Below are 27,456 nucleotides of genomic sequence, written 5' to 3' on the forward strand. Positions count from 1 at the left end.
CTGACCTCCACATGTACACCATGGCATGCGTGTGTGCGCGTGTGTATATTTTCATGTATGTGCACACGCCCTAGTAAACAAATGTAGAAAAAGGTAAATAGCAAGTAAATAACAATTACTTACTTTTTATTGGAACATATATGTGGTGACTGTGATTTTTGTTTGTTTGTTTGTTTGTTTTAGTTTTTCGAGACAGTTTCTCTGTGTAGCCCTGACTGTCTTAGAACTTGCTCTGTAGGCCAGGCTAGCCTGAAGCTCAGAGATTCACCCACCTCTGCCTCCCAGTTGCTGGAACTAAAGGTGTGTACCACTACCGCCTGGCTGTGGTGACTGTGACTTTTAAACAAAGGGAAAATTCTAAACAAAGGAGACAGTTTGTTTAGACTCTAAAATATATATATTTAGAGAGAGAGATCATATATAGCTTTTTGAAAATAATTATTTGAAAGAGAACAAAACACAGTGCAGTTTGGGAATCACAGAAGAAGCTGCCTAACCCCATCCCCTCCATCCAGAGGGGTATTTACTTCGTGGTCCCAACCACAGAATAAAAAGATGAAGTATTTGGCAAAAGGGCCTGCAGAGTCAGAAGAAGCTCAGCTCGTCATGTTGCTCTTTGTTGGTCTGGTAGGAAGACAAGGTCAGGGGCTTGTTTTCATGAGGGAGGGCTTTGAACACTCTCAAGTGCACAAATTTATCATCGCCAACATCAACCTGGAGGGAGAGAGGGGCCCAGGAGGGACAGGTGAGGTCCCAGCTCCAGGCTCAGCCCAGCCTTATAAGAGCTGAGGCAGGACAGGCCGCCAGCAACTCGGCCAGTGGTAAGGCCTGTCTCTTCCTTCAAGGCCAGGAACCCCGGAACCCCAAATTCATCCTCTCAGAACCTGTGTGTGTCTAAAGGAGGATGTTGCAGAACTCTCTGCTATACTCTGAGACCATGTCCTCAGTCCTTCCCAGGTCACCTCAGTACCCACCTTGATAAAGAAGTTAATGCCAGCCACCACCTGCCGCCTGAAGGATATGGCTTTAAAGACGGAGAACTTCTGATTTTCTTTCTCTTCAAGCTGGGATTTCACCTGGATGGGGGGGCGACAAGGGAGCGACTCAGATTCATCGGCAGGTGCTTTCCTGGCAAGTGTGTCTGTATCCATTCCTCATTTTCAGTCTCATGGAGCTGACTGGCCACTCTGGTCAGAGTGCAAACCTCCCAAGGGCAGTCAGCTGGGTGGACAGGACCCTGGACTCGGGAGGTGGCAGGAAAGCTGGAGGGAGGACATGTTTAACTTTTCTCTCTTAATACCCTGAACCTCTAGCCTGTATGGAAAACCTGCTCTGCTAACGACAGGACCAGCAGCCCAGGCTCACAAATCAGGTCTCAAAGTTCACCAGCCCCTCCCAACCAGGTCTACCCTCTGGTTGCAGACTAGGAAATCTAGGCACTAACTAGCAAGTTCTGCAATTTTTGGTTTTAACTTATTTTTTTACCCAGGGGTGTGGGATGAGGTGTGTCCTGCCACTGAGCTATGCATTCGTAGCTCTCTACTTTGAGAAGGAGACTCCCACTGCAGCCCAGGCTGGCCCTATCGAGCCTCTTGTTTAGACCCGGGTTGAAGTCAGAGGGTGCCTCATCTTCGGACAAGCTTGGTTTTACCCCTGGGCTCTAGCTCTGTGAACTGCCTTCCTAAACTCTTTGGGACCGTCCTATCCCGCCTCGGATCCCGCATCGTGTTTCCTAAGAGGTGGGCGGTCCTCTCGCACGCAAGCAGCTGCAGACACGGCCCAGTCCGGGTTTCTGAATCTTCCAACCAAGCATGGAGTCCCAGCCCCCAGCCATTAGTGCCACCACGCCCGAACCCTGCTGCAGGACCAAGCCAGTCTGGGCCTGCCGGTCCCTTAGGCCGCGCTCCTGCTGGCCTGACCTGGGCCCATCCTCACCTCGTCGGCGATCTCCTGCGTCTCGGCTGTGGCCGGCTGTGTGGCGGACGGCGCGCCACACATCATCTTGGATGCAGTGGACCTGGCGACACAAACAGAGAAGCTAAGGACAGAGACAGCTCAGTCTTGTTGGAGCTCAGTGCCGGGACCCTAGAAAAACCAGGCTTGGCTCCGCCCCCTGGTCGCGTGTCACGTGACAAGAGGCGGGGCGGGGCGCTGCACCCACCAGCTCTCCAGTGTCGTCACCCTCGGTTCTAGGCTGTCACGAGACCGAGACTGGGCGTGGGTGGAGTGTGAGTCCTAGTGGAGACCGCACGCCCCTTCCCCGAACGGGTAAGTGGGGTTGAGATGTTGAGATGTTGGGAGTAGTGATCGCCCCTTAATGGCGCGAAGTGACTGCCGGAGTATTTCTTTTTTTTTTGGATTTTTTTTTTTTTCGAGACAGTGTTTCTCCGTAGCTTTTGGTGCGGGAGTATTTCTGATTGTCCTAGGAGCATTCAAATCCTCACACAGGATGCAGGCGTAGGGGGAGGCTCATTTTTTCCATGAAGTGGGTAGACACGAGTCCAGCCTTGGCCGTGTCGATTCCCCTTTGCCCTGTGGTCATGAAGTGGGGGGTGGGAGCCTGGGTGGGTCCCTAGCCTTCTTTCCGTGGGGTGGGCACAAAAACAGAGTTTGTGGGTCCTGATAACCCTATGAAACAAGAACCTATGGGGGGGGGTCCACCATGATCTGGGAAGTCAATTATTCCTGAATGAAATGGGTGTGGACATACTTAGTTTTGTTTGGCTGTAAGGGCTTGGGGATCCTAGCCCCACCACTGGGCACAGAGTGGGGTAGTCCATACCCCACTCTCTCATACCCAGCACAGGCCGGGAACCATGAGGACCTCAGTATGCACTGTCAATGGTCTTGCTTGAGTGATTGTTAATCCTAAAATTCGCCAGAGAAAAACCGGTTCCACCTTTTTGTCCAAATTAAAGCAAGCTTTTACTAAAAGATCAAATACTAACCAAGATGGAATTTGGTCAGGAGCACCACCTGGGGAGACAAGCCTTCCCTAGGCCACAATAGCTTGCCATGAGGCAGCTGTTATTTTCAAGAACTACAACTCCCAGCATTCCAGGAAGTTACCTGGTTCTTGGGTAGGTGGGGCTTACCGGGTAATTTAGGGCCTAACATGAGCTTCAGTCCCAGTTCCCTGCTGCTTGTTTTTCCATCTGCAAAACTGTCAGAATTTGATAGCTGGATTTGATGGTGCACACCTATTTTCCCGGCCCTTGAGAGGCTAAGTAAGCAACCTAGCCTGGTGAGACCTTGTCTTAAAAAACTAAAAAGAATTTGGGGCTGCAGAGGTAGCTCATCGTAAAGCGCTTGCCATGCAAGTGTGACAACCTGAATTTGATCCTCAAAACCCAGTTAAAGAGCCACATTAGGGGCTGGAGAGATGGCTCAACAGTTAAGAACGCTGGCTGCTCTTCTAGAGGACCCCCCCTTTTTTTTTTTTATTTTATTTGAGACAGGGTTTCTCTCTAGCTTTGGAGCCTATCCTGGAACTAGCTCTTGTTTGAGGTTGGCCCAAACTCACAGAGATCTGCCTGCCTCTGCCTCTGCCTCTACCTCTGCCTCCTGAGTACTGGGATTAAAGGTGTGCACCACCACTGCCCGGCAATTTAGAGGACCCTTTTCGGTTCCCAGAACCCACACTGTGGCTCACAACCAACTGTAACTTTAGTTCCAGGGGACCCAATGCCCACTTCTAGCCTCTGTAGGCACCAGGCATGCAAGTGGTGCTTAGACACACATGCAGGCTGGGATGGTGGCAATAAAACCCAAACTAAGACAGCAGTTGGTTCCAGGGACTGGGGGATTGTTGGGATAGACCTGAGGATGCTTTTGTTCAAAGGAATGTAGACTTTGGGACTTTGGACTAGAAAAGCGATTGAATGCTTTAAGTGGGACTTAACGGGCCATACCAGTGGGATCATGGAAGACAGCGGCGCTGAGGGTGGTTTCAACTGTGGGGGTTTCAGAGAGGAGTCTTTGCATATGGCCTAGAGAACATTCTGTAAAATTTTGACTAAGAATGTGACTGTTTTTGCCCTTGTCTGAAAAGTCTTCCCGAGGCTGAAGTCAAGAGTTTTGGATTAGTTGTGTTGGCAGAGGAAACCTCAAAAACAGCCTGATATTGACTCTGTCCTACGGTTATTAGCGTCCACTCTTAAGAAGATCTATAATGAAGCGGAGCAAGCTAAGGAAGGAAAGATACGAAATGTACAAGGAGAAACACAAATATAAATGTTATTTTTATTAAAATGTATTATACAGTTACAAATACATGTTCAAGTAGAAAAGGGGTGCCAGGAAGTAGAATGGGGCTACACCTTGTATCAGTTTAGAGAAACTCCTGATATTAAATGGAATAAAGGGAGTTGTGGATGACCTCAGGGCAAGATCCCACCCAGCTAAGCTTCTAATGTGTGGAAAGGAATTAAAGAAAAGCTTAGGGCCAGGTGTGGCAGTGCACGTCATAATCCCAGCTCTAGTTTGAGGCCAATAATCCCAGCCTGGTCTACAAATTGACTTTCAGAACAGTCAAACTTAGGCAATGAAGGAACTCATCAAAACAGAAAGCAGGTGAAGATGTGATTGTACAGGGGCCATGTTCCAAACCCAGCAAGCAACAGAACTTGGCGGCTTCACTTGTGTGGTTCTGGTTTTAGAGTCAAGGGTAGAAGAAAGGGGTTATGGAATTTCCCTCTACAACCAAGGAAAGCCACTGAAACCAGGCATGTGTCAGGATTGTCCCTGAATGGAGGCCTAGAGAGGCCATTGTGTGAAATTGTAAAGGTGAAGCTTAGATTGGTTTGGAGACCCCAAGATACTGAAGATGCCAGAGTCATGCGATACCTGCTGAGGGAAGCTGCTAACAGGGAGTGGAGCCAGCTCACGAAAGGAGTTGGAGATCTGAAGAGCGCTTTGACATTTGACGTGGAGATGCAAAGTTTGGAGTTTACCTGGCTGGTTTTTGGTTTTGCTTTGGTCCAATGTTTTCTCACTATGCTCCCTTCAATGTTTTGGAACAATAATGTATATCCTGTGCCATTATATGTTGGAAGTATGTGATCTGCTTTTTTATTTTGATTTAACAGGGGATTACATTTAAGAGATTGCATGAATCTCAGAAGAGACTTTGAACTTTGGACTTTTAAACAAGTTTGAAACTGTTATAGACTATGGGGACTTTTGAAGTTGAACTGAATACATTTTCCATTATGATATGGCTACAAGCCTATGGGGGCCAGGAACTGGAATATGGTGAGTTGAATAAAAATGACTCCCATAGGCCCATAGGGAGTGGCATTATTAGGAGGTTTGGCCTTGCTGGAATAGGCGAGTCACTGGGGTCAGGCTTTGAGGTCTCAGATGCTTGAGCCAGGTCTAGTGTTTCAGTTTCTTCCTGTTTCCTGAAGATCAAGATACAGAACTCTCAGCTCCTTTTCCAGCACCGCGTCTGCCTACATGTTGATATGCTTCCTGCCTTGAAGATGATGGTCTAAACCCTGAAACTGTAAGCCAGCCCCTAATTAAATGTTTTCCTATATAAGAGATGCCATGGTCATGGTGTCTCTTCACAGCAATAGAAACCCTAACTAAGACACAGGCAAAACACCCATATACATAATTTTTTAAAAAATTAAGACAGGTAGGATGGCTGGCATTTATAATTCCTACAGTGGACAGAAGGAGACCAGTGAACCCCCAGGGCATGGCAGGTTAGCCAGCCTACCTTCATCAGTGAGCTAAATCTCAGGGAGAAACCTTGTCTCAAAAAACAAGGTGGGAGTCTCTTGAAGAATGGCACTTGAATTTCAATCCTGGTCTCCATGTGCTTGATTCCACATGTACACCCACATACACATGCACACACGTGTGTGTGAGCACACATACACATGCTAATAATAATAATAATAAAGAATTTATTGTAGGTTAAGTTCCAACCTCAGAACTCTGGGAGGAAAAGGAGGAAGATGTGTTTCACCAGTTAAGGGTCTGCTGATGCGCTGCCCTGTCTTCAGTATTGAGGGAAACGATAGGAAATAGGATGCTGCAGGATAGGGGGCATGTGGGCCAATCAGCGTGCTGCCTCCCATGCTGGGATTGCACTGGTTGGCAGGCAGGGAACACTCACATGAAGTAGACAGTGGGACTTTGCTGGGAACCCTCTACGTGAACCATCTCTGAAGGGGAAGAGGGCTGACAAAAGGGAGGAAATGGATGCATTTTATTTTGTGTGTGTGTGTTCTCGTGGGAACACATGGTCGAGCACACACATGTACATGTTTGCACGTATGTGGGTGTATGCATGTGTATGTGTGTCCCTGTGCATGTGGAGAGGCCCAAGGAGGCCCTGTATCGGATATCCTCCTTAGACTGCTGTCAGCTTACTCGATGAGGCAGGTTCTCTCAGTTGAAGCCAGAGCACACCAACATGGCTAGTCTAGCTAGCTAGCTTGTGCCACAGCCACTTTAAATAGCCGGCTTGCTCCAAGGAACCCTAACACCAACCCATCTGTGCCTTCCCACTCTGTGGATTACGTGGGTTATAGAGAGCTGAATTCTGGCGCTCACTTTGTGTAGCGCTTTAACCTCTGAACCATCTCTCCAGCCCCTATCTGTTTTTCATTTTGATACAGGATTCCACTTGTGTCCCAGGTTGGCCTAGAAGTCAAGCTGCTCCAGGCTGGCCTTGAACTCTTTAAACTGCTCCCCGCCACAGCCTCCTGGGTCCTGGGACTGCAGGCGTGGGCCTGTGAGAAGTTTTAAGAGGCCGTGGCTATGCTGGGTGGTGGTGGCGCACGCCTTTAATCCCAGCACTCGGGAGGCAGAAGCAGGAGGATCTCTGTGAGTTCGAGGCCAGCCTGGTCTACAAGAGCTAGTTCCAGGACAGGCTCCAAAGCTACATAGAAACCTTGTCTTGAAAAACCAAAGAGAGAGAGAAGCAGGCATTCTTTTTTAAGCCTAGAAATATGGAAGGGACCAGGAGAGGAGATGTGGACCCCAGAGGGGTAGTGGTAGCCTTCCTCCCTTCAGCTGCTGACTCCGATCCTGACAGGGATAGGCCACAGAATGGCCTGGTGTCCTGTGCCTTTGGGATTTCCCCAGCAGACAGACAACTCTCTGTTGGCCCTGCCTTGCAGGTGCCCACACTTTCCAGTAGGAGGTAAACACCTGTGGAAACAGGCCGGCTAGCCCCAGTGAAAACATGGTTGTTTATTCAGGACTCACCGTGTGAGGGAGTCAGTGTGTCATCCCCGTGGGCAGAGACGGAGGCAGGCAGGAGAGGGGAAGGTGTCATGGCTAGAACTGGCCATAAAAAAGTTGAATTCCTTGCCTAGTTCACTAGGCACAACCTCTACTGGTGAGCTGTACCTTGGGCTCTTTAATTCAGTTTTCATTTTGATATAGGGTCTAAGATGCCCAGGCTGGCGCTGGCCTTGAACTCATGCACCAAGTCCCCTTGGGCTTCGGATTCTCCAGCCTCAGCTTTCTGTGTAGCTGGGATTACAGGTCTTCGCTACCAAGTCTGCCCAGGAGATGACTTAGGGGTTGTCACAAGCAGGCTCTTGGCCCCACCTGTTGTCCGAGAGTTGAGCCTAGAGCTGAAAGATTGGGGCTTCTAAAATGCAGGACAAACAAGCCCACACATATGGACTTTGCTCAGTTCTGTAAGACAGGAAGTGGGTCAGCATGAGATCACAGGGAGAAGAGGCTGGTGGCGTGGACAAACACACGTCATTCTGTGGCCGACATGAGCTATCTCCCATAGGCTGTGTCCCCAAGGCTGTCTGACAACAGAGCAGACAGGACCCGCTCCCCCAGCATGGAAACCAGCATGGAAGCACAGACCTGTAATTGCAGCGCTTAAATGACTGAAGCAAGATAGAAGATGTGGGCTAGCCTAGACTATCTAAAAAACTTAGCATTATGCCCGCTCCATGAGCCCCCCAGAGACCACCAGGAGTCCAAGTTCATACGCAAAAGCAAAGAGCCTTTACTGCAAGCTTGGGCCGTCCATCAGTTCCAACACAGCGATTGGATCAGGGGAAGCATTGGTGCTCAGCTATGGCAGGGTTTAAAGGAGTAAAGGATGAGGGGATAGGGGATTCTGGATTCAGATGGGGCTTGAACTCCCGATTGGGCTGGAGTGAGGTAACAGAAAGTCTGGTCAAACAGGAATTGGTACTGGCGTTGCTATAAGGAAATTGGCAATCTATATACAGGTTAGGCAAGCTATTCTCAATGTTCTGGAGCATCTCGTACTTGTTTGTCTCAATTCTGTTTGGTCCCCTGCAGGTCCCCAGGTTTTTTCTGGTTATTGTGAGGGTGCTGCCCAGACCTGTTAGCCTGCAGCCTGTCATGGCGGAATTAATGTTAAGTTGGGCCTCCTCATATCAGATCCCTGCTTCGGGAGTGTATGGTGTCTATACTGTTGGGAAATAGTTTTATGACCCCAGTTCCTACAGATGAGACTGCTTAACTTGGACCCTAGGAATCCTATCTTCCTGCCCATTGCTAGGATTGTAAACACCTGCCCTCACGCCCGGCTTTTTTTATGGGAATCCAATTTAGGTCCTCAGGCTTGCAAGGCAAGCACACTGCCCCTGAGCCATCACCTTGACCCTCTATTTTAAATATAATTAAAGTCTATTTTAAGGAATATTTCTATGTATTACGTTTCTGTGTTGATGAATTTTTCTGTCAGAGGTTTGTGCTATATCCTGCTAAAATTCTTGCCCAGGCTTGGTCTTTTTTCTTGTTTCTCTAGGTCAGCCAGGGCTACGTAATGAAACTATGGGGGATGGAGAGAGAAGAGAAGGGAGGGGAAGGGAAGGGAGAGAGATAAAGGAATATGAGACAGCTGTAATGGACAGGGTGAGGAGGTCTGAAGGAGACACGGGGACAGAGAGAGGACACCTTAGAGAAATCTCTCATAACTGCCACAGCAGGTGAGGAGCCTGCCCACAACTCAAAGCCAGCTTTGCGGTAGGCAGTAGGGCTGTTTGCTCAGAGTGGCAGAGGTAAGGAAAGTCAATTGCCTACAGGTCCCTGGGGCCTCCATAGAAGGTAAAGAGCAGGGTGCAGGGGAGGCGTGGCCTGATTTCTGAGGGGAAGGGGAGGCAGCTAGACATGAACTTTAACTTTTCCAGCCTTTTCATTTACATAATAAACAAAATAAAAATAAATAAAAACAAGAGGAACAATTCCATAGAGAAGGGAGGTAGAGGAGGCACCAGGGATGGTGGGTGTCAGGACCCAGGAATTTCTTTCTTAGTGTTTTTCATAGTGGTTTTAGTCTCTCCTGAAGACCCATGGTCCTGACTGTTCAGCCTTGTCTTCATCAGACCCAGGAGTGAGCGCCTAGCCACGTGGGGCGTGAGGTGGTATTTCCACACACAGAAAGTGACGTGTGGCTGCAGAGGAGCTGTTGCTACACTCCCAAAGAAGACAGGACCCCATGAGAACGGCAGCAAGTCACACGTGTGTGTCCTAGCTCCTAAGCCAGAAACTGAATCAGGCTATTTTCGTATGTATGATGTATGTATGTATGTATATGAGACCTTTCAGAGTGCCTCCTAATTGACCTCACACCTCTTCTTAATAAATTTCATTCAAAAATTTGTTACCAGAAATTCTGGGGAGCCTACATACACCTCCTGATCTATACCTATGTTTATTCCTTCAATAAGTGTGGGTGTGTGGAACAGGGTTTCTCTGTGTAGCTTTGGTGCCTGTCCTGGAATTAGTTCTTGTAGACTAGGCTGGCCTTGAATTTGCATAGATATGCCTGCCTCTGCCTCTGCCTCTGGAGTGCTGGGATTAAAGGTGTGTGTCACACTGCCTGGTTTAAGATGTGTTACGCTGTTTATGCTGTGGAATATTTGTTTAATGATGCAAAGATGTGTTGCATTCTTTTATGTTACATTTGTTTAACTCTGTGAAGCTGTGTTACCTTGCCTGTCTCAAACACCTAATGGTCTAATAAAGAGCTGAACAGCCACTAGCGAGGCAGGAGAAAGGACGGGGGGGCTGGCAGGCAGAGAGGATAAACAGGAGAAATGAGGGATCAAGGAAGAGAGATCAAAGAGTGAGAAAAGAGGATAGCCACAGAGTAAGAGTGAGAGGAACGTTACAGAAGCGAGGAACAGAAAAGGCCCAGAGGCAAAAGGTAGATGGGATAATAAGTTTAAAAAGCTAGAAACCAGCTAAGCGAAGGCCGGCCATTTGTAAGAAAGACTAAGACTCTGTATGATTTATTTGGGAGCTGGGTGGCGGGCCCCCCAAAAGCCAAGAGTAAAACAACCAACAGCAGGCCAGGCTGGTCTGGAATTCAGAGATCCATCTGCCTCTGCTGGGTGGGACTAAAGCCCGGTGCCGCCACGACGACCTTAAACAACTGATTGGCTTGTAGACTGTCCTCTAGTCTGCCTGCTAACTCAGTTACCTCATGTGTAAATCCAGATGTTGTCCTCTGCTTCTGAGACTCCCGTCTGGTTACCTGAGAAGATAAGGACTAAGATAAGACTATCCTAGTCCTTCTGCACCCAGAGTCTTAATTCTGCATCCATCATCCCTTGAGTCTCCTCTGCCTCTGTTTCCTATAAAACCACCCTCTGTTTCACACACATGTGGCTGCGAATGTCCCCCAGCTGCGCCACCCCTCGACCCAGGCCAACCTGCCCTGCAGCTCTGGTCTCTACTTGAGGATCCAGGCCAGAGAGCTCAGGTAAGCTTGGACCTGGCTGTCCACACCTCTTCTCCTTCAGAAGATCTTTCTCTGGGTCCTTCTCCTGTAGTAGACCACACTGAAGCTGAGCAGTGATCTGGGATCTTGGCTGACTCCCTGTTTGATAGCACCCAACCCTGGCATCTACAGGAAAATAAAGTTTCTTCCATTACCTGAAGTTTGGAGGATGTCAAGGCCTCGGAGCAGCTGCTTTCTCCATGTCCATTGTAGAACATTCCAGCAAATGTACTAGGGCAGCTGATTCTGGATAAGCCTGACCTGAATAAACACTGGTCTTTGTTCTTGAGATTTGCTCTGGTTAAAAGCAATTAATGACTAACAACCAGTGTTGTTCTTGAGATATGAAGACTTCACAAGCATCTTGTGACCAGACCGTTAGAAGGAGGTTTGTTGTGGTGGCCTGAACAGGCATGGGCCCCATAGACTCATGTGTTTGAATGCTTGACTCATAGGGAGTGGCTCTGTTAGGAGCTGTGGCTTTGTTGGAGTAGGTGTGACCTTGTTGGAGGAAGTGTGTCATTTTGTGTGTGTGTGTGGGGGGGGGCTTTGAGGTTTTACAAGCTCCAAGTTTTACAAGCACAGTGTCTCCTTCTGCTGCCTGTGGATCAAGATGTAGAACTCTCAGCTCCTTCTGCACCATGTCTGCCTGCACACCACCATGTTTTCTGCCTTGACGATAATAGACTAGACCTCAGAAATGAATGCCAGCCCCAATTTAACGTTTTCCTTTATAAGAGTTCCCGTGGTCATGGTGTCTCCTCATAGCAATAGAGACCCTAACTTAGATATTTGTGCTATCTGTTCCAGAGGCCAGTGAAAAGGTGCCCACTGGTCTATGATCACCTGTCTCCTAAACTGGCAAAATTAGCCTACTGGCAAGATGGACGTTTGACGTTATTGTATATTAGATGCACAGGACAGTGGGTTCATTGTGATATATTGTGAGACGTGTGTATGATGTGCTTTGCCCATTCCTCTCCTCCCCTGTCTAGAGAGCCCCATCCCAAGGTACTTTTGCCTGTTTTAGGATGGCAGATGACTGTGCACTTGGGTGTGCATGTGAATGGTACCGTCCACCCAGCCCCACCCAGGAGGCACGGACTCACAAATAACTTACTCTTGAAAGTAAAGAGTGCCACCCTAGAATTTTAGCACAGTAAACTCTAACTGTAGGAGCACGTGGACCTATTAAAAATCATACCAGGGGGCTGGAGAGATGGCTCAGCGGTTAAGAGCATTGCCTGCTCTTCCAAAGGTCCTGAGTTCAATTCCCAGCAACAACATGGTGGCTCACAACCATCTGTAATGAGGTCTGGTGCCCTCTTCTGGCCTGCAGGCATACATGCAGACAGAATACTGTATAAATAATAAATAAATATTTAAAAAAATCATACCAGGAAAGATAGGCCAAAGGACTTATTTACATACCGACCAATATAGCAATATTTTGTTTATGATCTAACAAGTAAAGCTCGCCTGAAGAGCAGAGTGCAAAGCTAGCCACTCTAGTCAGCCATACAGGCCAGGCAGTGGTGGCACACACCTTTAACCCCAGCAGCCATACAGGCCAGGCAGTGGTGGCACACACCTTTAACCCCAGCAGCCATACAGGCCAGGCAGTGGTGGCACACACCTTTAACCCCAGCAGCCATACAGGCCAGGCAGTGGTGGCACACACCTTTAATCCCAGCAGCCATGCTAGTGAGCCATAGAGGATAGGCAGGGTGGTGCACATCCTTAATCCCAGCACTAGAGAGGGATATAAGGTGGGATGAGACAGGAACTCACTCTCTTTCAGTCTGTAGGTTTCATAGAGGTAAGAGCTCTCTAGTGGCTTGTCTGCTTTGCTTTTCTGATCTTTTCTGATCTGTGGCTAGGTTTTTATTAATCATGCTACACACCAAGGGATGAGTGTGCCTGCCTTACCTGGACCCCATGAAGAAGACACATAACATGTGATGCCTCCACTAACTACTATGTTGTATGTCTGGCCATACATTGTATGTGTGGGGGGCCAACAGGAGAGAGCTCTTGACCGTCCCATGGGCTTCAGTTTAGCTTGGTCCTGTTGTTGATGTGTCCACCTACTCATCTATCTGGACCTGCTGTCGGTCTGTCCATTGGGTCATTCAGCTGGACTCTACCCTGCCTTTGATTCTACAGCACCTCATTGTTGTTGTTGTATTTTGAGACAGGGTTTCTCTGTAGCTATGGCTGTCCTGGAACTTGTGTTGTAGACTAGGCTGTCCTGGAACTCACAGAGATCTGCCTGCCTCTGCCTCTTGAGTGCTGGGATTAAAGGTGTGCACCACCACCGCCCAGCTCCAGCACCTTATTTTCACACTTGCCCTGAGGCTGCACACTGAACACAGGCAGAGCCTCCAGCAGGGTTTTATCTGAAAGCTATGTGCTCTGGGACTTTTCTTGTGTCTGTTGGCTCCCCACCCTCACTTCTGTCTCTGTTGGGACTCTCTGAGACTCCTTGAACTCTGCCCTGGCTCCTTTAACCCTTTGTGGCCATGTCATCACAGACATGTTAAGAACTCTAATGCCTCAGCCCCATGGGCATGGCAAAACTTTCCTCAGGTGAGCTTCTTCTAGAAGGACGATGAAACTTTCCTTCCGGGTTCATGTGCAAGTGATTGACTAGTGTACAATGTCTTCGATGTTTATGGTCTGAGACTGCTCATCTACAGAGGCCACCTATAGAGATGAGTTACCTCCCCTCCCTGTGCTGGACACAGTAAAGAAGCTGAGGTTCCTGGTCACAATGGTAGTAGGTGTCTCCATCAGAGTGCTCTTACCTCATCCGACTCCACCCTTCTGTACGTGTGTCTGTGTGTCCATCCTTTCTTTATTCCTTCACTACCCTTAGCCAGAGTTTCAGGACCCAAGCCAAGAAGGACTTGGCATATGCATATATGTATAGGTAGATATATTTACTGTGTGATGTGTAGTGCGCCACCCGGCCATTAATATTAAGAATTTAAGATAGCTTGCCTGAATCTGCCAGGAAGGAAAATGGGATGCCTCTGAAAGTTGCTGCTGATGTGGTTTATCGGTTCAATAAATTCTGACGCTGTGGAAAGTACAGACTTGTCTGTGTTCCATAGTGCTTAGACATGCTTAGACATGCCCTCTCCCCCTCCGGTTGCTCCACTTCCTCTTCAGATAACGCTGGGCATCAGTTCCTCCGTCTTCCCCAGCATTTAACTTTCCAAATAAAGTGACCTTCCTTGTCTGTTACTTTGATCCCAGGCTTCGCTGACCTATGGTGTGGCAACCAACTGGGAATCTTAAGGTTACACTAAGTCCAAATTTCCACTGGTCTCGTGAATCTCCCCAGCAAGTCCTCAGACTTGTGATGGTCTTGTGAAACTCTAGGGTACACCAAAGAAATCTGCAATCATTTTGTATTATAATCTGACATATCAGACGTTGGGCTACATGGAGGCTTTTGTAATTGTGTCCCAAATGGCTGTCATCACAACTCCCTAACCAAGGCACACTCAAGTTTTGCACACTCTCTCTGCCCTCTCTAGTGTATGTATTTGCCTGGCCAGTGTAAGGATAGTGTTCTGCACCTTATCCTAAAACCTGAGTTATGATCGCTTTCTTGCTTTTCTCTTTGTCAAGGAAAGCGGATGGTCTCCAACAGGCTTGGCTGAGTGGATTTCCCTGGGAACCCGGATTTATCTGGACTCTGGGTAAGGCCCACAGTTCTCAGTGGTGTAGGGAGAGGATGCTCAGCGAGGGGCGGCTCCATGCAGCCCTCCAGGGATGGGCGTTGTAGTTATGGACAGGTAGTGCCAAATCAAGACCTTCTTGTAATGCAGCATCACTGCTACGCGCTGTGCGTGTTTTTCCGTAAAGAGGAGGGGGAGCCCAAGACAATGCTCTGACCCTTCCAAGAATTAGTTGCCCCAGCCAGACGCCAGGTTTTCATCTTCACTGCAGGCGGCAGTTGCGCCTCCAGGCCACTGAGGGGGCAGCAGCGTGCGTGCGTCGGCAACGTCCGGGACATTTGACGTTTAGCTGTGCTGTGTCGCCGCAGTGTGACGTTAGCCGTGGTATCGTGCAGACGCGTGCAGACGTGACGCATCACTCGGCGGCGTTGGAAGCGCTGAGTCCGTGGTCTTAGGGTCCTCATCATGGTTCCTGGGTTGCCACTCCCGCCGGAGGTCCAGCTGGCGCAGCGCCTGGCCGGCAATGAGCAGGTGATGCGGGACCGCGCGTTGCGGAAACTACGGAAGTACATCATGACCAGGTCGCAGCGGGCCACAGGTACGTGGGCGGGCAAGCTCGGAACCTCCGCTGCGTAGGCCCCGCGGGGCCTAGTGCGTAGGCAGTTCTGGCCTAGGCCGTCCGCGTCGGGCTGCATCCGTAGCTCGCTCGTGCTCTGCGGCCCTTATCAGTGTTCTGTGTACCTAACGGAGTAGCCTTGAGTTTACCAGAACACGCCTTTTGCTGAGTGGTTTCTATGCTTTACGGGTCCTCGAAGGGCAACCCCTCCCAGCAGCCTCAGCTTCTTTTGGATATCCCTTCACTGATGCAAATTCTAGATTACTTGAACAGTGATTTGGCCGAGGTCACAGCCCTAGGCTTTAGGACACAGGGTAGTTTTCCACGCTGCAGCCAGAGAACCGCAAGTCTGGATGAGCCTCACTGAAAGATGGTTATGTCCTTTGCTAGTAACTTTCACTTGTTTTAATCTCCGAGATGTAACAGAAAGGCTACAACTCCTTGGTCTAACACTGGCTTAATTATCACTGCGTTCTCTGTGGGCCACCATCCTGTCCGGAATGTGTGGCGGTTCTGAGTTTTTACCCTGTGGGACTGATAACCTGTCTTTTAGCTGGTGCGGAAGCTACAGGGGGAGTTCCCCTAGTCACAGGTACTGCAGCTCTGTTGGAGAATGTTTTGGGGAGGGGCTGGCCGCCCTGTTCCTGCCCAATAAGATTCTGGAGTAGCTTAGGCAGTCATGCTTCCTTCCAGCTCAGAAAAGCAGGTTCCAGGGTCTTCTGAACCCACTGACTATTGACTGCTCTTGTGATTCAGGGGCTTTCAATACAGAGGAGATGTTGAAGATATGGAAAGGGCTGTTTTACTGCCTGTGGATGCAGGACAAGCCGCTCCTGCAGGTGAGTGCCTGGGAAGGTACTAGACAGGAGTGGATGGCAGGCTGATGGACATGTCTTTGTCCTCCCTGTAACATAGCCAGAGACTTGGGTAGCGTCACTCAGCTATATCCCTTGTTGTGTGTGGCTGGCAGAACTGGGGCCTGTGTTGGAAGGTCCCAGCACTTGGGAAGGACGGGAGTGGTTGGCTGACAGAGCATCTTAGTGATGTGGCAAACAGTGTAGGCCAGGGTGGGCTGACATTGGAAACCCAGTACTGATATAATGGAAGTAAGGGCCGAATCCAGGTCTCCTGGGAGGCCATTTCTCCTGCAGGCCTTTTAGACCAGCGGTTCTCAGGTCCTGAATTGTTTACCCGTTGGAGGGGCCTTCCATGCAGTTTCCTGACCCATATTCTTGTGCCTGCTAAAACAACCGTCTCTTTAGGGGGATGTGCTGGGATCTTAGCCAGTATACTGGGTCATGCTTGACAGTGAGAGACAGAAAGATAGAGAATGATTGTTGTGTCTACTTGGCCCCATTTCCTGCTAGGAAGACAGCTGTGTCTCAAGGCTCCTTTCCATCTTGCCATGCTGTCTGGGGCTGTCACCCTCGTTTGCAGGGCCGCTGCCTTAGGAGACCAGCATTGTTTATCGGGAGAGTCTGATGGCTTCCACAGAGTAGGCCTTTTGCAGCTTGGAGGCCCCTGGATGGAGGCCAGCTGGCAGCTGGTTCTTCGTGTGGAGCGAGTGGGCATTGGTCGTGTTTGCTGCCCGAGCACAGTGCTTCAGGGCTGACACTGCGCTTCATTTCCCCTCACAGGAAGAACTAGGAAGGACCATTGCCCAGCTCGTCCATGCTTTTCAGACCACAGAGGCACGTGAGTACAGCCCTGAAGCCAGGCCTGTTCCTGTCAACACCAGAGTCGCTACCGATGTAGCAGCGTGTTCTCAGACCTCAAGCTACAGGGAGGTGGCTGTGTGGAACACCACCCAGTGCTCAGTCTGTACTCACCAAACAGACAGGGCTCAGGAGTGAAAGGCAAACATACAGAGAACATACAGAGAAAAGCTCAGTGTCATGATACCATCATGTTAGGTGGTTTCCACCTGATAGCTACGACAGTCATTGTATTCATTCATTCATTATGTTATCTGCATTGGTGTTTTGCCTGCACACATGTGTGTGTGAAGGTGTTAGATCTTGGAGTTACAGACAGTTGTGAGCTGCCATGTGGGTGCTGGGAATTGAACATAGGTCCTCTGGGAGAGCAGCCAGTGCTCTTAGCTGCTGAGCCAGTGGTTCTCACCCTTCCTAATGCTGCGACCCTTTAATTCATTTCCTCGTGTTGTGCTGACCCCGACCGTAAAATTATTTTCATTCCTACTTCATAACTGTAATTTTGCTACTGTTATAAGTTGAAATGTAAATATCTGTGTTTTCTGATGGTCTTAGACTACCCCTGTGAAAGGGTCATTCAACCCAAGGGGTCCTGACCCATAGGTTGAGAACCACAGTCTTAGAGTATTTCCTAGCTCTTCTGCTTTTCATCCATATCCCATACCCTGCTTGCTTTTGAAAATCCTGAGGTCCAGACCCTGGCTCTGGCCAGCCCAGCCCCGGGGCATAGCCTGGCTAGGGGCTCTGTGCTGCTCTGAGGGCCGTCCTGACAGAGAAGCTGGATGCTTGTGTTCATGTCCTCAGCGAGCTGGGCTTTAGTTGTAGTAGACTGAAGTTGGCAGATTGAGGGAGTGTTTGCACATTTCCTGAGTTGGGAGATCCCTCCTCCCATCTCTCTTTTGGAGATAGGTTCTTACTTTGGAATTCAGGCTGACCTTGAACTTGGGATCCTCCATTGTGGATGTGTGTCAGGGGTATCTCTTTAATTGCTTGTAAAAGATAGAGTGGATCTGAGCTCCCTACTCTGCTCTCTGAGAACTGGCAGGAGAGTTGCTTTGCTGAGCACAAAGCTGGCCACTTGGTGACACTTTGTGATCTAGTCACCAGACCACTGGGACCGAGTTGTCTTCGTTGTGTTCAAGTACCAAGAGTTCCCAGGGCTAGTTACTCCTTGTCCTGCAGATGGCGCCTTCCTCTGGTTGGGTGAGATCCCACCTCAGGACCTACTTTAGTGCCCCAGCACAGTCCCCCTGTTTACTCTGGTTGTGTTTTATGGTACCAAGGGTTTAGACATGGGGTACAGTTTAGAATCTGTGTCCTATATCTGACCCATCTGTTACCTGCAGGACTAAAGGATCTAGCTGGGTCAGCGCCAGGCCTCTACCCACAGTTCTGCTTCGGTGACGTTGTGCTGAAGGTCTAGCGTGGGTGTCAGGAGGTCCTCAGTGCAAGCCTAGGCAGGGACATAGAGGCCTGGGAAGGATGTTTGCAACAGTAATCACTCCTTTTCCCAGTTCCCTGCTTCCTTGTGCATTTGTTCAGATCACAGAGTGACAGCTTGATTTGAACCGTGTTGTGTGTTTTCTCTGTGGAGCCTGGAAACTCCTGCTTCTGAGCTTGTGAGAGAATACACAGGCAGGGAGTTCCAGGGCTGCCCGCGAGGGACTTCCTCATGGCTCTGGTGATGCGTGTGTGCTATCTCCCTCTAGAGCACCTGTTCCTGCGGGCGTTCTGGCAGACCATGATCCGAGAGTGGATGGGCATCGATCTACTGCGCCTGGACAAGTTCTACTTGGTGAGACACAAAGCAGGTGACCCATGAGCCCTGCGGTGAAGGCGTCAGCAAGGGCTGGTTTGGGATGCACAGCTGTAGTGCTGCTATTGCTTGAAGTGTCCCCATCTTGGGGGTCAGTAGGAGTTCAGAGAAGGAACCTTGCAGCTTTCCTAAAGGAGCCAGCCATTGTGATTTCCAGTAAACCCTGGCCCCAGAACATGGCAGGAAGGGGACTGAGTCCCCCTGCAGTGAAGATCCCTTCTAGCTGAGGGCTTGGCTCCTGGTTTGTTTGTTTGTTTTCCTTCTTCTGTGTTGTGCTCCTCTTGTCCAGTGAGTTGCATAGGAATAGAGACCTGAGTTCTGTGGGCTTGCCTTGTGCCGTGCTTCCCATGCCCTGGTGGATTCACAGTCTTGTCCTTCCCTGTAGTGCTGGAGCCTGCCCACAGAAACAGATTGAAGATGGGCTGTGTGTGCTGTGGGACTGTGGCTACATGTGGGGGTCCAACACCTCCTGTAGCAGGGAGTGGCTCTGTGGGGAAGGTCCTTTGTGGGGTGGCTATGCTAAGATGTAATCTGCTAGGCTGCTATTGCTGGGTCTCTGGTGTGGTGAATGCTGTTGCTTTCCAAGGCCCATTTAAAGATTCTTTTAAAGTGCAGTGTGTGTGTGTGTTTCCTATGTGTATGTGTACCACATGCATGCCTGGTACCCTAAGAGATCAAAGAAGGCATCAGATCCTCTGAAACCATGCATGGTTGTGTGCCACCCCATAGGTGCTGAGAATTGAGTCAGGGTCCTCTGTAAGAGCAACAAATGCTCTTAACCATGGAGCCATCTTTCCAGCCCCCAAGGTCCATTTCATCTTTGTACCATGTGTGACCAAGTCTTGCTTCGTGGCTTTCTCAGTGTTAGTGTAGGTAGGCATAAGAGTCAGGCCTGCAGTGTCCCCAGTGTCCTGGTGTGCTCTGTGCACCAAGGCTCTTAGGTCCCATTTCTCATCCGTTGTCTTTACTGTGGCTTGGATCCAGCATGGACATATGATAAGATCTAAAGGCAGGAAAACTGCAGGAAACATTGAGCCTTGTCAAGGGATAGTGGGGCACCATGGGAAGACACTGAGCCTCGGTTAATGCTGCAGTGGTTCAGAGCAGGGTGTGCCTGTGTCTTGCTCTCTGCTGGGGAAAGGAGGGCTTGGGAGAGCTTGCAGGGAGTTAGGCCCAGCTTGGCTTTGTGGTGACTCCTGCTGTAGGAGGAGCCCAGTGTGTGTCCTGACCATTCTGCTCGGCTCTAGTTTATGTTTCCCTCTCCCTCAGGTCAGCCTGGCTTCCTGGTGCCCATGAAGCCCAGGGTCCAGAGGCCATAGTGTCATGTCCCCATATCTGCCCTGTCTGAGGCACTCCACCCTGGCATGCATCTTGGGACAGGGGCTTCTGGGACATGGGCAAACTGGGTGGCCTATTAACTGTCCTCTCAGTAACATGAATCTCTTTTGTGTCCAAGCTCATGAGGCTGGTCCTGCGTGAGTCACTGATGACCGTGAGAACCCGCAGATGGGAAGAAAGGTGGGTCCACACTGAGAGTCAGATCTCACAGGCGGGTTGGCGAGAGGACCTGTAGCCTCTGGCTCATCTCAGGATTCCTGAATTTCTCTTGTGATTCTTTGTTGTAGGGAGGTGGTGGCCTTTGTGTTTCTTGGTGCCACAGTGGTGCTAAATTAAGTGACTTTTGTGAAGTAATAAAATGGTTCAGATGATGCTGTCTTCTCTGAACTGTGCCATCCCAGTCATGTTACAGCTGGGCAGATTATGTGTGCTGGTCATACACACATGCAGCTTTGGAGTCTGTCCTAGAACTCGCTCTGTAGACCAGGCTGGCCTTGAACTCATAGAGATCCCGAGTGCTGGGATTAAAGTCCTGTGCGGCCACCACCTGGCACCTAAGCAATTACTTTTTAGCCCCTATTAAGTACTTCAGGATCTGTGGCTCTTAGTCATTCCAGGGCTCAGTTGGGGATACAGTAACTTACACAGAATTCATTTTGTTTTAGTTAATGTTCTCTGATTTACTGTTGTGACTTCCTCATGGTAACAGTGCTGTTTTTGGAGAGCATCCTGAAGGGCCCTGGTCCCTACCTGGTCTGTGTGGAGCCCATGCTGTGTGTTTGGTGTGGCACAGTCTGGCTCAGGTGTTTCTGGTGTTTCCCACATGTGGTAATGCCATCTGGAGCTTGCCTGTCTCTGGTCTCTTGTTGGGTTTTGTGCCTCATCTTGCTATTGGGCTCTTCTGCCCCTGAGCCTAGTAAAGTATTGCTTTTCCTTTCTGTGGTCAGTGACCGTTCAATGGAGCCATCCAGGCAGCCCTTAAACAGCATGTGCCACAGTTCTGGGCTGTCAGGAAGTCTACACTGTCAGCAGCCCAGGAGTTTTGTGTGCACCCAGGCTGCTGAAGACTGCTCAGTCTCTGGTACTAGTCCAGGGCTCTGAGACAGTCTTTCCCAGTGGTCCACATCTTTCCCAGTGCTGCGGCCCTTTAATGCAGCCCCTCATGCTTTGGTGATCCCTAACCATAAGATTATTTTCATTGCTACTTCATAGCTGTAATTCTGCTACTGTTATGACTCGTAATGTAAATCTCTGTGCTTTCTGATGGTCTTAGGTGACCCTTGCCGAGGGGAGTCATGACCCACGTGTTAAGAACCACTGGTCTAACCTGTGTGCGAGATGCACAAATTCCTCATGTTGCCAACCAGCTGGCCAGATGGCAGGGCCTGGGAAGCCAGTGGATGGCCTGTAGGCCTAGCCCTTTTGGCACACCTTCCTCTTGGCCTCTGGTCTTTTCTGACCTGGCACATTTTCCCAAGTAGAGAGGAGCAGCCCACAGAGCATCTGAGTGGCCGGATTCCCACTTTTGTCTTGAAGATGTGTATGTTCCCATGTGGTATGGCCAAGAGGGACTTGTTTTGTCCTGTGTTCTGGTGCCAGCTGTGGCCACACAGACCTGGGCAGCAGGGCTCCTTTGTACTGCTCAGACCCAGACCTACTGGTCTTTGTCTATGTGTGTGAGAGGTCAGTTGTGCCTGTGGATGGTGGCTCCTCCAGAACCTGTGTGGAGGGAGCAGGGACACTGCTGACCTGTGGCCGACTCCATGGCTATCACTGTTTTTTCCTCTCTTCTCAGAAAAATTGAGCAGCTGCTGGAGTTGCTCACCACCGAGGTACTGCACCCTGACAGCCAGGCCCCCAATGGGGTGAAGAGCCACTTCCTTGAGGTCTTCCTGGAGGAGCTGACCAAAGTGGGCGCTGCAGAGGTAAAGTGGGCTCTGGTGAGGTCTGTGGGGTGGGGTGCATGTCCCAGCACAGAATACAACTTCCTTCTCTCGGTTTTTCCATAGCTCACCGCAGACCAGAATCTGCAGTTCATTGACCCCTTCTGCCAGATAGCAGCCCACACGAAGGAGTGAGTGGTGGGCGCTCCTGGGGTCTGGCCTTTCTCACTCTTTTCCTCTCAAGCCCCAGTGGCCTTCGACTCTCCATGCTGTGAGAGTTGGCCTGGTGTCTGAGAGCCCGACCCAATGGGCTCTCTTGCGTCTCCTCACCTCAGCTCCCTAGTTCTGCATAAGATCACTCGGTGCATCCTCGAGGCGATTGTGGAACAGGCTCCCTTGGCCATTGAAGACCTAATGAAGGAAGTGGACACACAGAGTGAGGAGGGCGAAGAGTCAGATGGTGGTGAGGAGTCAGATGGTAGTGAGGAGTCCTCAGAGGATGAGCAAGATCTGCAAGACACACCACCCAAGAGGCTACATGCAGGTGAGGAGCCCAGCCTGTCCTAGTCTGAGCCCAGGACTCTTACTGGATTGTTCTGTCTCCTGACTGTCCTCTCCAGAGTTCACTGTAGGATGGCACACACACACCCCTCTCCTCCCCTTCCTCCCCCCCTTCTTCTCTCCCTCCCTGTCTTTCCTTTCCTCCAAGACAGGATTTCTCTGTGTAACAGCCCTAGCTGTCCTGGAACTAGCTTTTGTGGACCAGGCTAGCCTTGAACTCACAAAATCCGCCTTCCTCTGCCTCCTGAGTGCTGGGATTAAAGGCGTGCGCCACCACCGCCTAGCCATGTTTGCTTTCTTAAGCCTGTTTTAGCACTTGACTCCCAGCTACCATCTCAAGTCCTAGAGTGCTCCCCTCTAGGCTATAATGTTCCCTGGGTCCTGCGTGGCACCCTGACCTCCCTGTTCACCAGGCAGCATCTGTTCTGGTTTTGTTTCTGGTTTTGGTGGTGGCAGGGCTGGAACTCGGGGCCTTATGCATGGGGCAGCTGTCCTAGCATTGAGTCATGCCCAGGCCTCATGCTGCTCTCCCCTGGGATTCTCTGCTGTCCCTGCCCTCCTGGCAGTCTGTGTCTGACTATGTCTCAGCAAGGGACAAGTGAGTGCATTGCACGTTCTGCTTGTGAATGGCCCTTGAAGGGCTTTGGGTCTAGGCCAGGCTTCCTTTGTCTTGATGCTGTGGTCATGGACTCTTAGGGAAGGGGTTCTCTGCATCGCTGGTGTCCTCTTTCAGCTTTAGTGTCAGTGCCTGGCTATCCTGCGTGTGTCTTCCCTGTCTTTCTCGGTAGCCCGGTCATCCTAAGTTTCCTGGCAAGTCCCATTGGTGCCTGCTTGTGGCTCAGCAGCCACTCTGTACAGCAGACCGTCCTGCAACTCTTGTCCTTGCCAAAGTCCCCCAGCACCATTGTCCAGAAGTCCCTCACCTAAAGGTGATGCTGAGTGGTCTGTGAGAGTGTGTACCTATAATCTCAGCACTTGAGAGGCTGAGGCAGGAGAATTGCCCAAGTTGAAGGCCAGCTGGGCTATAAGGGAGTGCCAGGCCAGCAGGCCCTGTCTTAACTTTGTTTCCTACCAAAGGCAGTGCTGTCAAAGCTCTCAGTGTCCTGAGCTGAGCTGAGCTTGGCTCCAGTGTCCCTGGTCTGCCCTACTGCTGGGACACCTGAATCTGCCTTTCCGCCCAAGGTGCCTGCTGAACACGCCTTTCCTCGTCTCCGCACTCCCTGGACACCAGCTGCTTGTGCTCTCTCCAGCCTGTTCCAGGGCATGACCAAGAGGGTCCTCTGTGCCTTGGTGCTGGCATTGGGGCACCCTACACCAGGCACGGTACCTTGAGTTCAGTCTCCATTTTGTTTTTAGGCTCCGTATATAGGGCTGAACCTAAGGAGTATGTGTGGGATGACGAGGAAAACACTGGCCCTGTCCTCCAGGTAGGCAGCCATGTCTGGCCTCACTGCCCAGAGGTGAATGGGTAGCCTTCATGGAGGGTGGCTTTGGGGAAAGGGTGGGTGATGGGCAACTGGGCAGCTCCTGGTAGGTGCTGAGAGGTTGACGCAAGGACTGAGCCAGTCTTGCTGCATCCCATATCCTTCCTTTTGCTTTGAGCAGGTGGGCTGCACTCCAGGTCTGACCCTGTCATTGGGGTGCTGGCTTTGAACAGGGTGATAACAGGCTTAGTGGTTTGCATTTGGGTTATAGCTCTGAGTCAGCTCAGGAAGTGGGGTCAGGGGGATTGGAAAGGTCAGATGTCAGTAGGCTTTAATACTGACGACCCATCACATGAGTAAGTTTGGAGTAGTTTGGGTTAAATAAAATGTGTTGGGCTATTTCCACCGATTTCCTTTTTTTCCTGTCAGCTGTATCTTAATCCCTGCACTCCAGAGGTGGGCTCCAGACCAGCCACTTAGTAAGACCCTGTCTGCTGTGGCGAGTAGGGAGTTTAGAGAGGACTTGGTCCCTGCACTCCAGAGGTGGGCTCCAGGCCAACCACTTAGTAAGACCCTGTCTCAGAAAGATGATGAAATAAAGCGAAGAGCAGGCTGCCTTCTGAATCTGAGGCTGCTTTTGACTGTGCGGCCCTGGAGCAGGGTGGTGTGTCTGTCTGTGGGCCTTGCTGGAAGAGCGCTGAGTGTGTTGGGTCTGTTCTTGTGCTGAGCAGAGAATGTCTGCTTTGACTGAGTGTCTCCTCGGGCCAGGGAGGGGGGGTATATGGACACTGACCATTGTTTTTCTTGCATCTTTTGAGACAGTTTGACTACGAGGCCATTGCTAACAGACTGTTCACGCTTGCCAGTAGACAGAGCACCCCATCTCAGAACAGGAAGCGCCTCTACAGAGTGATCCAGAAGTGAGTCAAGAGGCCTGGTCTCGCCCCTGCTGTTGTCCTTAGTGATGGTCAGCTGTGTCCTTACCACCCGGCCCCACCCCCACTGTCTTTGCTGTGTGTTGTCCTGTGAGATGGTCCCCCATGAGGACTACAGGCAGTACTGATGTGGTCTGGCAGAGCCATAGCTGAGTGGTGACATTGTTGGTCTTCTCTTTCAGGTTTCGGGTTCTGGCTGGAGGTGAGGATCTGGTGGGCACTGGGGTGCACCCCCCCCCCCCCCGTATGACTTAGGAAGGGCTAACGCTTGTGGGATGGAGTGGTTCCACACAATCCCTTAGGCATGAGAGGTCTCTGCAGAGGTCTGTGTCTTGGGAGAAGGGATCGACTCAGAGGCTGCCCAGCACTCAGTCGTCTTCTGCTTGCTGAGTGCTGCTCAGACTTCATTGCCATTCCTGGCCTCTGAGGCCTTGCAGCCTTTAACTGTCCTCTTCTGTCTTGCTTCAGCCTCTCTTCATTCACCAGAATGTGCCATGATGCTTCCTGCAGGTCTGAGCTCGTGTCCAGTGTTTCTAGATGAAGTTCACACTGGAGAGTGTGTGTATTGTGTGATGGATAGGTTTTAACCAGTGTCCAGGAACCCCTGCAGTACAGAACGTCAGTCACCACTACGCAGCATAAGCCTGTTTGAGGAATAGACCTTGGCACTGTACATGTGGCTTGCCTTTCTGGATCTTCCTGGTTCCCAGCTGGGTCCGTGTGGACCTGTAATGTGGATCTCCGCAGCTTGGTCATCGCTGAATACACTGAGTCTAGTGTGACAGCAGACCTTGCAGAGGGGAGGTGATCCATGCCCTCAATCCCCCACTGTCACCCTGGTTCGTTCTCAGGCACTTTCCCAGATGATGATGTCCCTGAAAAAGCCTATAAGAAACTGCTGGGAGGGAGGCGGGAGCGGAAGAAGAGAAAGAATCGTTTGTCCACGCTGCAGCCCCAGAACGAGCAAGGTAGGACCCTGGGTGGCAGTTAACATATGGATTGCCTCACCCCCTCTTCTCCCCTTCCCATCATGCACAGACGCCTGCAGTGCACCTGGCCTGGGGACCCTGGCACTCTTCCCCTTTTTAACCAGAAGCCCTGCAGTCTGTGGGGACTGCCCTCAAACTGTGGTGCCTGTGCTCTGCCTGGGCTACCTCTCTCTGACCTTCCTGCAGCCTTTGAGCTGAGCCTCACCTGTCCTGTCTCCTTCACTGGTCCTCACCTTCGCCACCCATGTCACTGTTGGTGTCCGTCCCCCCTTCCGGGTGTGTATGTGCTGCCTGTGGCTCTTGGATTGACTGCCCAGGACCTGTGGTACAGGAGTCGGGTGAGTGAAACACACCGTGTTGTCCCAGCTGCTTGTTCTGCAGGAGGAAGCGAGGCAGAAGCCTCAACTTCAGACATGAGCCCAGGGATGAAGAGGAGCAGGAGGGAGGATGAGAAGACTGGCCAAAGAGAGCCTCCTGGGAAGAAGAAGAAGCCTGGTGCTAGAGCAAAGGGGGCTGGTGTCCAGCAGTCAGCGAGGAAGAGGAAACAGCCCTTGCAGAGTGAGAAGTGAGGTCATGGCCTAAGATGGCCATCATCCTTGTTGGCCCCTGGTTGTTGGGACAGGATACCTGGGCATGCCCCTGTAGCCTCTGAGTGCCGTTTAGTGCTGGAATGCGCCTGCCTCAGAGCCATTGCTTACATACCAGAAACTCACTCCTAAGACTCATAGTTTCCCCTGTACTGTGTGCACACCTAATCCTAGCCAGAGGCCAGGGCGTCTAGAGTTTGAGTCCAGCCTGGGTCCCAGAGGCCTCTCTCCCCCAAACTAAGAAAAATGAAACTAGATAACTCCATCTGTGTGGGTTCTGTCACCTCTGCCCTGGGCTGCCCACAAATAAACTATGGTCCTCAAAGCACACGGCTGCTTCTGTTCTTTGTGTGGACATCTGTGTGGGGTGGTAGGTGCCACTTCCTGGGCGGTGTGTATGTTTTTATCTACTTTGGTGTTTACATGTATCTGAGAACCCTTGAGAAGAGCCCTCCAGGCAGCTGTGGGTTGGGGCTCTGCGCTCCTGCCTCATGAACTTGGTACTGTTGAGGGTTTTCAGGAGGGTCCTGTGACTGAGGTGACAGGGCCATGGCAGAGAGGCCTGCTTGCTGCCATCACCCCTCTCTGGGATGTCGTAGTGTGTCTGTGGCCACAGCATGTATTGAGACCCCAGCAGGGGGCCTGGGCACAACTCACCTGGGTTCTCATTCCTCAGAGAAGAGTAGACTCAGGGCTGCTGCTGTGGGCTTGTCCTTCCCTAGGGGTCCACCACTGGGGCAGCCAGGGCTCCAGGGTCCAGGTGAGGGGTCCTGGGAAGGACAGTACCAAAGCCACCTGTCTGCTCCTAGAGCTTGTGGTGACTTCAGCACCTTACAGATTAAGCTGGAGTCAGCATTAGGCAGTGTGACTTATCATTCTAAGGGAGGAGCTGCCATGCTTAGCGTGTTCCCTGGGTATGGTGACACTCTGAAGTGTGGTTTCTTTGGTGCCAAAGTCAGTGCTTAGTAGTAGGGTCCCTGGTGTTGAGTGAGGCCCTGGGGAAGGCCACCATCAATGAAGCCCTCTGTACCTGCACTTTTCCTCTGCTAACTGCCTAACTTCAGACATGAGTCACCGAGTCCCCTGCTGTTGACTGTGGCTCTTTATTGATGGAGGTCAGATAGTTTCACGCGCACCTGAGGATGGCGGCGGCTGCAAAAGT

General features: G+C 50.8%; 2 protein-coding genes across 6 annotated transcripts; one reads left to right on the plus strand and one right to left on the minus strand.

Annotated features, from left to right (window-relative positions):
• Nucleotides 1–374: 374 nt before the first annotated feature.
• Cstb (cystatin B) lies at nucleotides 375–2,121 on the minus strand. The gene is made up of 3 exons (XM_075979799.1): nucleotides 1,936–2,121; nucleotides 975–1,076; nucleotides 375–714 (listed from the first exon to the last, which is right to left on the minus strand). The coding sequence occupies exons 1-3, from the start codon at nucleotides 1,999–2,001 to the stop codon at nucleotides 586–588; spliced, it is 297 nt and encodes a 98-aa protein (XP_075835914.1). The 5' UTR covers nucleotides 2,002–2,121; the 3' UTR covers nucleotides 375–585.
• Nucleotides 2,122–2,138: 17 nt separating this feature from the next.
• Rrp1 (ribosomal RNA processing 1) lies at nucleotides 2,139–26,622 on the plus strand. Of its 5 annotated transcripts, none has more exons than XM_075979794.1 (15): nucleotides 2,154–2,268; nucleotides 14,381–14,451; nucleotides 14,702–15,028; nucleotides 15,803–15,885; nucleotides 16,684–16,741; nucleotides 18,471–18,556; nucleotides 20,034–20,095; nucleotides 21,711–21,840; nucleotides 21,925–21,989; nucleotides 22,134–22,342; nucleotides 23,716–23,786; nucleotides 24,606–24,703; nucleotides 24,901–24,920; nucleotides 25,570–25,686; nucleotides 26,074–26,622. In XM_075979794.1, exons 3-15 carry the CDS (start codon nucleotides 14,896–14,898, stop codon nucleotides 26,274–26,276), a joined length of 1,335 nt encoding a protein of 444 aa, XP_075835909.1. In that variant the 5' UTR covers nucleotides 2,154–2,268; nucleotides 14,381–14,451; nucleotides 14,702–14,895; the 3' UTR covers nucleotides 26,277–26,622. The 5 variants fall into 5 exon arrangements, with proteins under 5 accessions (XP_075835911.1, XP_075835909.1, XP_075835912.1 ...); XM_075979797.1 differs by having other exon boundaries at nucleotides 26,089–26,622; XM_075979795.1 differs by having other exon boundaries at nucleotides 2,171–2,268; nucleotides 14,799–15,028.
• Nucleotides 26,623–27,456: the final 834 nt, after the last annotated feature.

Source organism: Microtus pennsylvanicus, chromosome 7, assembly GCF_037038515.1.
Source record: "Microtus pennsylvanicus isolate mMicPen1 chromosome 7, mMicPen1.hap1, whole genome shotgun sequence".
Taxonomy (NCBI): domain Eukaryota; kingdom Metazoa; phylum Chordata; class Mammalia; order Rodentia; family Cricetidae; genus Microtus; species Microtus pennsylvanicus.